Source organism: Gadus macrocephalus, chromosome 8 (assembly GCF_031168955.1).
Source record: "Gadus macrocephalus chromosome 8, ASM3116895v1".
NCBI classification, from domain to species: Eukaryota; Metazoa; Chordata; class Actinopteri; order Gadiformes; family Gadidae; genus Gadus; species Gadus macrocephalus.
In genome coordinates, this window is record NC_082389.1 from 16,631,861 (window position 1) to 16,644,360 (window position 12,500).

General features: G+C 46.4%; 1 protein-coding gene across 1 annotated transcript in view; it reads right to left on the minus strand.

Annotated features, from left to right (window-relative positions):
* The window catches only part of LOC132463123 (dynein axonemal heavy chain 11-like), a 40,689-nt gene that overhangs the window by 24,497 nt on the left and 3,692 nt on the right, over positions 1-12,500 (minus strand). The window contains 22 exon segments of the mRNA XM_060059066.1: positions 494-596; positions 1,531-1,696; positions 2,143-2,347; positions 2,784-2,957; positions 3,333-3,464; positions 3,900-4,050; positions 4,374-4,522; positions 4,971-5,098; positions 5,466-5,598; positions 6,092-6,169; positions 6,989-7,183; positions 7,689-7,781; positions 8,083-8,221; positions 8,829-8,945; positions 9,243-9,388; positions 9,590-9,746; positions 10,153-10,313; positions 10,724-10,855; positions 11,074-11,181; positions 11,266-11,391; positions 11,679-11,843; positions 12,402-12,500. The exon segment at positions 12,402-12,500 is cut by the window's right edge and continues 120 nt beyond it. Coding sequence (XP_059915049.1) covers positions 494-596; positions 1,531-1,696; positions 2,143-2,347; positions 2,784-2,957; positions 3,333-3,464; positions 3,900-4,050; positions 4,374-4,522; positions 4,971-5,098; positions 5,466-5,598; positions 6,092-6,169; positions 6,989-7,183; positions 7,689-7,781; positions 8,083-8,221; positions 8,829-8,945; positions 9,243-9,388; positions 9,590-9,746; positions 10,153-10,313; positions 10,724-10,855; positions 11,074-11,181; positions 11,266-11,391; positions 11,679-11,843; positions 12,402-12,500 — 3,057 coding nt within the window.

A 12,500-nucleotide genomic window follows, 5' to 3' on the forward strand; every position in this document is an offset into this window, starting at 1 on the left:
GAGGGAGGGAGGGAGGGAGGAGGGGGGGAGAGGGAGGGAGAGAGGGAGGGAGGAGGGGGGAGGAGGGAGGGGGGAGGAGGGGGAGGAGGGGGGAAGAGGGAGGGAGGAGGGGGGAGGGAGGGAGAGAGGGAGGGAGGAGGGGGGAGGAGGGGGAGGAGGGAGGGAGGAGGGGGGAGGGAGAGAGAGAGAAAGGGAGAGAGGGAGTGAGGAGGTTGGGAGGGAGGAGGGTTGGCGGGAGAGAGGGGGGAGGGAGGAGGGTGGAGGAGGGAGATTTTTTTTACAACCGTTATTTTTTACAACCTTTTGAATTTAAATCTTATTATTTTAGCTACCCAAGATTGTGCAAGATATGAATATTATCCTATTCCATTTAAAAAACGTAATCTCACCATGAACTTCACCACGGGCAATATCATCTCTTTTACAACTCCATCAATTATTGTGACTTCTCCCTCCCTCTCCCTCTCTCCCTCTCCCTCTCTCCCTCCCTTACCTGCAGCCGGGGGTTGACAGAGAAGCTCCCAGCCGTGGGGTTCATGCAGGTGATGTACTGACAGCTGTGGATCTCCTTCAACACCAGCCTCTGTCTGTCATACCTGAGCCATCAAGACAAAACCACCAGTCTGCTGTCAAGCACATATGTGTGTCAGAATACACAGTGTGTTTGTGTGTGTGTGTGTGTGTGTGTGTGTGTGTGTGTGTGTGTGTGTGTGTGTGTGTGTGTGTGTGTGTGTGTGTGTGTGTGTGTGTGTGTGTGTGTGTGTGTGTGTGTGTGTGCGTGCGTGTGTGTGTGTGTGTGTTTGTGTCTGTCAGAATACATAGAGTGTGTGTGTGTGTGTGTCAGAATACACAGTGTGTCTCTGTGTGTGTGTGTGACATATATATATTTTTTATAAATGATAAATGTTTTATTTATTTAAACTATTTAGTTTCTATTTTGTAAACATGTATTATGGAAATATGTATGTTTAGGGAGAAAGATAAGTTTGTTTGTTAATTGAGTCGTGGAGAAGGGGTAGGTTTAAATAAGCATAAGCTTCATCCTACTCTTTTTCCGACATGTTGGGTTAACATTATTACATTTGTTTTGACTATCCTCATTGGATTCGTTTGTTTTTTAGTTTATTTTGTTGTATTACTCGAACATGTTTGAAATAAAAAAAGCAAAATAAATAAATAATGAATGCACAGTGTGTGTTTGTCAGAATACACAGTGTGTGTGTGTGTGTGTGTGTGTGTGCGTCAGAATACACAGTGTGTGTGTGTGTCAGAATACGCAGTGTGTGTGTGTGTGTGTGTGTGTGTGTGTGTGTCAGAATACGCAGTGTGTGTGTGTGTGTGTCAGAATACACAGTGTGTGTGTGTGTACGAATACACAGTGTGTGTGTGTGTGTGTGTGTGTGTGTCAGAATACGCAGTGTGTGTGTGTGTGTGTGTGTCAGAATACACAGTGTGTGTGTGTGTACGAATACACAGTGTGTGTGCTTGCGTTCATGCGCGTGTGTGTGTGTGTGTGTGTGCGTGTCTGACCAGTGGTGGTAGTCGAGGTGCTGGCGTATGAGTGTGTGAGGCTGGCAGGTCCCGTAGACGTCCACCTCGGGCATGTTGAGGTCGTCGATGAAGTAGATGAGTCTCTTGGCGGCCGGGGGGGCGTAGTTGCGGCCGGCCTTCTTCTCCAGGGGCTTCTCCAGCACTCCTGCAGGGGGGGGGGGGGGGGGTAGATCAATACACAGGGCGGTGGAGGAAGACATCAAGATGATTGATTTACATCATTCATGTCATTTCTAGATAGGGAATACCATGGTGTAAATCATAGAAACAATGTTCTGATACTTATATAAGAAACACTATGGTATATTTCAATTTCACGGAGTGAGAAATACACTGTTTTAATAACATTACCTGTAAATAGGTAACAAGGGACTCAAGAAAAATGTGTTCACTACTAGCTGCACACTGATGTCCACAGAAATAAATATATTTATTGATATCATTTTTTATCTTTATTTGTTATCGATCTATTTTTATCTATTTTCCGTTCTTATCGGGTAAGGTAGGCAGTGCAGTGCACATAAGACCCCCGTCGAGCTGCCGTTAGACGGTTGACGGTGAACGTGCCGCGAGGTGCACGCCCCGACTCACGCTGCAGCACGGCCGAGGTGGTGTAGTAGTTGAAGGGCACCTTGGTCACCACGTAGGCCTCCCTCAGCCGGGACACCTTGTCCCACACCAGGATGGACTTGCCCACCCCGGCGTTGCCCACCAACATGATGGGCTTGCCCCTCTGGAGGAGCAGGTCTATGAAGAAGGTGAGGCAGATGGTCTCCGCCGTGTGGACCAACACCGTCTAGAGGCAACGGGGGTGTAAGGTCAGCATAACCCTTATGATGGAGCACACACACATTAACACGCACACGCACACACGCACGCACGCACGCACGCACGCACACACACACGCACACACACACACGCACACACAGGCTTACGCATTCATCAAACCATTCGGGATGGACTTTATCAGTATCACTGAGTGCGTAAGGTCAGCGTTGTCTTTTGTGTCTCCTGTTAGATTTTTTCATGATTAGAGTATTGATCAAACTATTGAGTTGTACAACAGGAGGCTAGAGGGAGGGACGGGCCAAGGGCGATGTGAAAGTGGGTTAGGATGGACTTTTATGTCTTTCTGTTATTAGGTATCATTCATATTCATATTTCTGTTTCTCGGCCCCTACGGACGAGATGATGACCCTCTACGGGCTGACTGGTGACCCCGGGCCCCTGACCTGCAGAGGGGCCTCGGGCTCCAGCTCAAATGGCAGCATCCTCTCGCTCCAGGGCGTGAACTTCTTGGTCTCCGAGTCGATGAAGTAGTCGAAGACGGTTCCCTGGGAGGGGAACTTGACCGCCCTCATCTCCTTGGACCACCAGCGGCTGAACTCGGCGCGGTGGTCGATGAGCTGGGACACAGACGCAGAGACGCTGTGACGACTGGGAGCTGGTCAGGGCTGTGTCCGAACGCCAACGACCCAGACGCGCCAATACACACGTTCTCTCTCATTCAAATGTAATCGAATGAAATGCATTGAATTCTATTTAATTAAAAAAATATCTTAATGTAATCAAACCAAAAAGAGAGGAGTGAAATACAGTCTGAAACAGACACACACACACACACACACACACACACACACACACACACATCCACACACACACACACACACACACACACACACACACACACACACACACACACACACACACACACACACACACACACACACACACACACACACACACACACACAGAGCGGAGGTGGTGGTGGTGGTGCTCACCTGGTCCTGGAACAGCGCCCCTCCGAAGGCCCAGACGCAGGCGAACACGAAGTAGATCTCGTACAGCTCCCTGGGGGAGTCGGCCGGGGTGTTGTCCTCCGTCAGCAGGCAGTCCAGCAGGGAGCACAGGGTCTGATATGCACACACACGCACGCACACACACACACAAACACACACACAGGCACACACCAATATAATATTGATCATATTTTATTTGCCCCATTCATTTGAAAGATTCCTCCATCCTTCTCCATAGAAAATAAGTTATTCGAATCAATTTTGTTTCTTACATTAAACTTTTATTACACAACGAGTGATACGACTTAAAATATATATGAACACTGATACAGGTGAGTGTTAAAACTAAAACACTATACCATACTATTCTTTTAAGTACCCCTCTAATGAAAGAAAAAAAAAATGACGTCAACTTTTCCAGGTAGTATTTCTGTTAAAATAAGTTAACTTTACGCCAGGAAGAGGCTCAGAATAAGGGTTTCAGAAACACTAGCTCTCTATCGGGAGAGTGCAGTGAGGATGCAGCTGTAGTCGCCAGCAGCCACTTGCCTGCACCATGCTGTTCTCTGGGATGGGTGTGATGGTCTTCAGGTTGCAGCGGACCTGCTCCAGGCAGCAGGGCACGTACTTATCAAACAGGATGGTCAGGTTGGCCCGCTCTGATTGGGCGCTACGGGTGTCAATCCAGCTCGTCACGTACCTGATTGGTCCAGGCCCCGAAAATATATCAGATGACACTTCAATGTTTAACTCTACTGCCATTTACATTTCACAGTGTGTACAATTCATCATTGTGAGTATATATTTAGTTTTTTGATTCAGTTTTTCATCCTTTTTATTCTTGTTGTGTACTTTACAGCCAAATTTCCTGTCCGGATGGATTAATAAAGTGTATCATCTTCCCTTATTATCCCCTCAGGAGGATTCAGCACACAGACCAAACCAAACAACCTGACTCCTGCTAACGATACATCTCTATATTCATCTCCTCATCCTCCGTGTGCGTGTGAGTGCGGGCCCTACGAGCTCCAGCCCAGGTCCTGGGGGTTGACGTAGAGGATCCCGGCCCGGGACACGGTGGCGGGGGTGGCGGCCCTCAGGTGGGAGATCTCAAAGAGCAGGCGCATGGAGGGGGACAGGCTGATGCGCTCGTTGCTGGCCAGGGTCAGCACCTCCACGGAGGGAGAAATAGAAATAGAATAGAAATAGAATAGAAAGCCTTTTATTGTCATTGCACGAGTGAAGTACAACGAAATTTTTAGTAAGCTTTCCCAATTGGTGCATGTGGGGGATGTCGACTTAGCTCCACAAAATCAACCAGAAATAGCTTCCTTTTAAGTGTCAGGTTTAGAGATAAAGCTGAGAATGTGATATGAGTTGTTACATATTTGGCCTTGTTTGTGTATTGCTATGTTTTTCTTACTCTAATAAATTACATTTAGATTTACATTTTTTATGAGTGAGTCAAACATTAGAGTTTTGGGTTAAAGGAAGTGACTTTACCACCGGTTTCTAGAAGTAAACACAGAAAGTGTATTAAAGATACACTGAAAATAAATGAAAGATTCAGTACATTAAAGAGAAAAAGAATGAGGTTGACCTCAGAGCTACCAGGTCTACCTTGTTGTCATCCATGACGGTGTTGAGGGACTCGATCCACATGGGGTCGATGTCCCCGTCCAGCACGATCCACTTGGGACTGTCGTGGCCCACCGAGGTCATCTCCCTCATGGTGGAGGAGAACAGACCTGAGGGGGAGGGTGTCCCTTTAACAATGGGTCACGTGTGAACGCTAATGTGTACCCCTGACCGGTGAACACACCTGAGGGGTGAGGAAGGCTGGAGTTACACTATGAGGGCTTCAGTTCATGAGATTACTGGGATTAATCTATTTTATTAAACCGTTCCCTATTGTGTGCCCTTCATGGACAGCACAGTGACGACGTGGGTTGAAAGAGAACGACTGAACGACGAGGTTGCTCCGAGGTGTAATGCCTGTCTGTGTAACAGGCCAAATCTGATTGAGCGCTGCCGTGGTTAAGTCATGATATTGGAATGAACCCCTTTTGAGCCCCCAGCCTCCCCCTCTCCCTTATGTAACGTAGTCCTCCGCACCGTCCTTCCACTCCCTGGTGGCCGGGTGCAGGTAGCCGAACAGCTCGTCGGTGGTCACCGCCTTGGGGTTCATGTCGCTCCACACCGGCTTCATCTGCATGTTGGCGTAGGTCCTGTGCAGGGTCTTCAGGATCTGATGGAGGAAGGCCCGTTTAACCAACGCTAGAGGAACGGGGACGGGGGTCATTGTGGCCCCGTCGTACATAACTAAACATATTCTGTCTGGTTGTTTTTTGTCCTTTATGTAACTGCATGCGTGTGCTTTGCAGCCGAAGGTTAAAATGACTCTGGGCTAAGAATGGACTTTCATCGGGTAGTGAAATAAAGGGGGTGCTGCTCATGTTAGTAGTAGACAAAGCAATGTTGTGTTTAGTTATTGGCTTGTTGAATACGGAGAGATTGTTTGCTTCAACCCATAGTGTTTCATACTACTAATCAGGAAGAATCTGGGTTAGAACTAAAAGGACTGCATGGTTAATGAGAGAGGGTTGAGCACAATTGTGCAGAAACGTTCAATATGAACTCAATTGGCACAGACTGAAGGTTCAGGATGCACCATTAAAAAGACAGCTCACATATCGTGCGGGAGATGAGAGTTACTGTAATGGACAGGCTTCATGACCTACCTGGCTCTTGCCTGTTCCCGGTCCTCCGACTACAAACACAGAATGTCTGACTGCCAACAACTCCTCCAACTGCGTCACCTATACAAAAACATGAATGTGATGTATTTATTGATCACATTACATAGGATGTATATATGATACATTTCAAAAGCAGTTTCACACTCACAAACTGTGAAAGTGCTGGTATGCTCAATTGATATGCAATTGTAGCTTTCCATGAGATTTGTATAGTCCCAATAGTCCTAACATATTTTTTTCATCCATGTTTTCATTTCATTTCCTCAGAATCTGAATGTGATTCATTTCCAAATCGGTTACCCACGGGACAACAAGGAATTGCTCATTATATTTTGTTGCAAGGAAGAATTTAAAAATACAAAATTCAAAAGTACGGTTATCAAAAAGTGTGTATCAAAGAACAATAATATCAACATACTCTGATCAGGTATATCAACATTCTCTGATCAGATATATCAACATTCTCTGATCAGATCAACATACTCTGATCAGATATGTCAACACACTCTGATCTGATCAGATACATCAACAAACTCTGATCAGATATATCAACATTCTCTGATCAGATCAACATACTCTGATCAGATACATCAACAAACTCTGATCAGATATATCAACATTCTCTGATCAGATATGTCAACACACTCCGATCAGATCAACACACTCTGATCAGATACATCAACACACTCCGATCAGATCAACACACTCTGATCAGATACATCAACACACTCCGATCAGATCAACACACTCTGATCAGATACATCAACACACTCCGATCAGATCAACACACTCTGATCAGATACATCAACACACACTGATCAGATCAACATGCTCTGATCAGAAACAGTATATCAATATCTTATAAACCATGAGCAGTACCTTGAGGATGAAGTTCTCCTCGGGCTGCAGGCGCAGCTCGCTGACCGACTGGCGCACGGCGTTCTCCAGCTCGGGGTCCCTCTTCCTGGGCACGTCCAGCTGGGGGAAGAGGTCGCTGATGAGCCCCAGGAAGATGGGCACGTCGCTGGTCACGATCTTGGGCAGGTTGAAGTCCCTCAGAGCCCGCATCAACACCTAGGAGGAGAGAGGGGATGGTTACCCTAGAGGATTATACTCGTCATTTTAAGGGTCAGGTGCTAACGAGTTTATGCAGCTTGAAAGACCGATCTGTTCTACTTTACAGGGCTTGGCCAAAAAGGTTAGCAACATATGTGGAGTTAAGTGTCTTTGGTTCATGTGTTTACAAACAGTAATGTCGATACAAATGTGATATTAGTAGGTACATACGTATATATCCTTGCTTTATGTGTACTTATTTTACTTAGTTTCTTCTGTTTTGAATTATGATTATGTTTCGGATTTTGAGTCGAATATTTGACAATAATATGAAGGCAGCACCATGAGGACAATAGAGATGATTTCTAACAGGAATCACAATTGTCATTATATAAGGATGTGTTTGATTTACTTTTGAAGTATAACAATAGCCTGAATTAGATAGGAATGAATCAGATTGCATGAAATATCCTTGAAAGTCTGTTGTAGCCAGCGTTGTGAATCCCCAGTGATGAGTGAGTACCTGCTCCTCAGGCCGGCTCCTCTCCTCCCTCTTCAGGGACCCGGCCACCACCAGGACCGACTTGATGGCCCTCAAACCCCAGTCATAGTGATCCTGGGAGGCAAATGGAAGGCATAGAAACGTTGAAAGAAGCCAAGAAGCCAAACAATATTGTTGCCATTGAGACACAAAACAGTACTGCATGTGTGTAAATGATGTCGCATAATGATAGTAACAAAGCACCAAAAGCAACAGTATAGTGCTTCTGTACTTGATTTGTACATCACATCTCCACCGAAGAGCGATGCAATCAACATTAACATACTCCACCTAAAGGACACCATTCCTCTGACTTCCATACAAATGACTGATGGACACATGTCCAATGTATGTGTGCTTGCAGATGACCCTGCACCTGTTTGGACAGCAGCTCCTTGCACAGCGTGTACAGGCTGATGAACTTGCGTGCCAGCAGACGGGCGTCGATGAAGCCCTCGGCGACCAACATGATCTCACAGATCAGCTCGAAGTCCGGGATCACCATGGCACAGGGCCTGCATGTTCAACCCACCCAGCAGGGCATAAGGCAAGCCTTTAGTGTTCGATTGCACTTTCACCACTGTAGTTCCCATAATGCATTGCTTTCCCCCTAGATCCTTACACCTTTATCCCCTTAGCTTGATGTAACCATCAACCAAGAAGGCAGAATACTCAAGTGGCTTGGGTGTTCGGTTCCCATTCGAAAGGTTCATGGTTCAATCCCCAAAGGCTGAAGCTACTAATTCCTTAAAGCTTGTATCTCATTATAAATGGCATTTGGCATAATGTCTAAAAAGCAGTAAAACAGTAAAACTCAAACAGAAACTAGACACAATGATTTCACACTTTGCACCTAAAGTTTACATTTATTTTACCTTATCTAACAGCTACTACTACTACTACTACTACTACTACTACTACTAGTACTACTACTAGTACTACTACTACTACTACTACCAGTACCACTATTAATACTAGTATTACCACTCTTCTACAGTGAGCACTACTACTACCACTATACTAGAGTGAGTAATACTACCACTACCACCACTATACTACGGTGTGTACTGCTGCTACCACTATACTACAGCGAGGGCTCCCACTCCCCTCAGTGTCTCGGACCTGAACAGGGCCTTGAGGTTCTCAGGAAGCTCCGCCCTCCCGGCGTAGCCCGGGTTCAGAGTGATGAAGATCCCCACTGTGGGCCTCAGCTCTATCTCCTCCCCCAGGAAGTGGAACCTGCACACACACACACACACACACACACACACACACACACACACACACACACACACACACACACACACACACACACACACACACACACACACACACACACACACACACACACACATTCACACACATACATATACACACACAAACACCCACGTGCACAAACACGCTCAAACGCACACTTACACACACCCACAGAAACACACACAGCACGTGCACGCATATCAATTTATAATTACGTTCATTAATAATCATACATTTTGTATATTGTTTGACCAAACTATTCACCGCATGTTATCTGACCTCTGTTTCTTGTTGCGAACAGCATCCTGTATGGTCTTGACCTGCACGGCCACCACAGACAGAACCTCCACAGAGATCCTGTTGAACTCATCAAAGCACCCCCATACGCCTGTCTGAGCCAGCCCCTTGTAGATGTTCCCTATGGACTACAGTCAAGCAAGACATTGACCATCAACCCACCTTTAGATAGTGTTTTATGTGCAAGAATGCAACGTGAACTTAGAAGATATAAAAATGTAAAAAAATAAATAAATAACATACATTCGAGACATGCAATTCATCTAAGATTAATCAGAGTGAAATATTACAAATGGAGTAGACTTGAGAGAGTGTGTAGCCATCCCCACCTTGTAGTCCATCTGTTCTGAGCAGTTGAACACATAGACCATGATGCCGAGCGAGCGGCCCAGGTCCTTGGTGGTCTCTGTCTTGCCGGTCCCGGCAGGGCCAGAGGGGGCGCCACTCATGGTCAGATGGAGGGACTGAGTCAGGGTGATGTAGCATCTTTAGAAGGGAATGGTTTGTTATTGAGGGCTGCAGTAAGGGGATACTGTACTCACCATGCAAGGAAGAAGACAGCAGAATCACACTGTCAATACTATTTGTTCAGGTAATATCCAGTTTTAGACATTACACAAGGATATGCTAGTGTACATTTATTTAGACTTATTAACACTCAACAGCTTTATTAGGATATTTACTGGTTAGGATAATATTGTGGCTGTGTGTGTGTGTGTGTGTGTGTGTTTGTTTGTGTGTGTGTATGTGTCAGTGTGTGTGTGTGTGTCAGTGTGCACGTGTGTGTGTGTGTGTGTGTGCGCGTGTGTGTGTCAGTGTGTGTGTATGTCTGTGCATGTATGTATTGTGTGTGTGTGTGTATGTGTGTGTGCGTGCGTGTGTGCGTGCGTACCTGTCAGTCAGTGGGGTGATGACCAGTCTGTTGGTGTTCCCCAGGTACTCGTAGCTGAACTGGAACTGGGCGTCGCAGATGTTTACGTAGCATTGCCGGCTGTCCTCGTCCCAGCGGTGCCGCAGCTGGGACAGCCACGCGAAGGCCTGGCCCGTCGTCACCTAGGAGACCCAGGAGGGGATGGAAGGAGTTACAGCAGCAGGAGAACACGGCGACTCAGACAGGAGAAGATCAATAGAAAGTACATCAAATACAAATGTATACACTTTTACAAAGAAATTAAACATATTTTTGTATATAAATAGATAGTGTTCAAATTATGAAAGTAACATATTGATAATGTAGAGAACTATCAACAGAATATAGGGTGATGTGAAAAGTATAAACAGAAATAAATATGGATAAAACAGCCAATATGGTAAAGTAGTTAGCATATTGTTACATAAATATAAGTGACATCACAAAAGTGTGTCAGAGGGTGAAGTGATGGCTTACAAGTGATCAATCATCGGTTGAGTCTCATGTTGTATGTGTCTGTATTAGGACTCCAGCTAGGGTGACCCGTCGGTACCTTCTGGGCGATCAGCTTGGCCACCACGTCGCGGGCGTGGACGTCGATGGTGCAGATGGTCATGATCTTCTGCCGGTCGCCCGGGGTCAGCTCCCCCAGCAGCATGTGGATCAGGGAGTTCAGCTGGGTGATCTGTGGGGCGGTGAGGGGACAAAGGAGCCTTTAACCCGACCCTTTCGGTTCAACATCGACGTATAAGGCTTTGAGATCTCAAAATGACCGCAGAACAATGTGTGTTGGTGTTCTACCCTCATTTCATTCTGGAGAACATTTAGTTATTTGACATTGTGTAGGTCACAAACAGAAGCTGCAACACATTACACTTAATGAACAGCCAGAGTCAGTCGCACCTGTTTCTTGTTGTAGTCTTTCAAAGCCGTCTCAAACCCTTCCTCCACCCTCTCGAACGCGATGCCCACATCCGTGGCCCACCACACCTGGCTCCCGGTCAGACCCACCTGAGGAGAAACACTTTGGTTTGTGTGTGAACCCCAAGAGTCGGAGAGTACAGACACGAGCAAGATGGGGCGCCCTGAGCGGACCTGTGCAGGGTAGTCAAAGAGCCACTGGTCTCGCGGCTTGTCTTCGTACGCGGCCACAGCCTCCTGGATCTCCTTCCGCACCGTGCTGCACATGGTGCTCTCAAGGGCACTCAGCCAGCACTCAGCCTGAGAACAGGATCACAATGACATGGGCGGTCCACAATTAAAGTCAAATATATGAATTTATATCGTCTAATTCTAATGTACGCTGAAAAAAATTACTCTACTCTAATATCATAAGATATACAGAGCCATTAATGAACAAAAGAACGGTTCAATGGTGTTTGGAATGCTTTGAACACGAATAAAGATATTCAATATAACAGTGAGAGAATAAACGGATCCTGTTCAAAGGGAAGGTTACACACGCGCAGTTCGTGGATTAATTGGCACGCGCAGTTCAGCGTTCACACCTGTCCTTCGCAGACGCATGGTTCAGAGAAGGCCACGTATTCTCCCTCTCGGCTGTACATCCCCATGGCAACCGCCTCCCCGTCGCTGCCTCCACCTCCACGCTCTGAATCCTTGAAGCGGAGATCTGCTATGTTGTCAAACAGCTTCAGAAGGTGCTTGGTTACCTGGTGGGTAGACACACACACGCGCACAGCGCACATGAAAGAGGAGGTCGTTATCAGACATTAACTGCAGAAATTCTGTTTTGATGAGGATTTCAACCCTGACCAGCCTTTTTTGACAGATCTTTTATTCTGTTGCTCAAAAACTGAAAATGGGTCAAACTAAATCGAAAGAGAGCACTTGACTAGACTTGTTTTTAGAGTGCACAAGAGTTCAATAAAGTGGTTGCAGGCTAGGCTATAATGATCTTACCCTATTGCTATTTAAATGTTAAAGACTATACCCTAACCTAAGCCATCCATTGTGCAAACCCAAACCATAACCTACCCTACCCCTAAGCTCTTTTAACCGACTTAACCCGTCCCCTAACCGTAGACTTCAAGTTAAGGCTAAAGCCACCCCTAACACCCACACATGATGCAATGGAAAATGTCATCGTTATTTGGGATTGTTTTGACCCTTAGCTCTTACCACAGCCTCCTTCTTTCAATAGAATCGTTTAAGCCCTAACCCTAACCCCCGAACCCCGTCCCACGTCGACGCTCCCGGGTTCCCTCCACCTGCTTGGGCTGAGTCCCCTTGGAGACGATCTCCAGCAGGTCGGTGGCGGAGACGAAGTAGAAGCGGGGGAAGGTGAGCCTCTTGGTCTCCAGGTACTC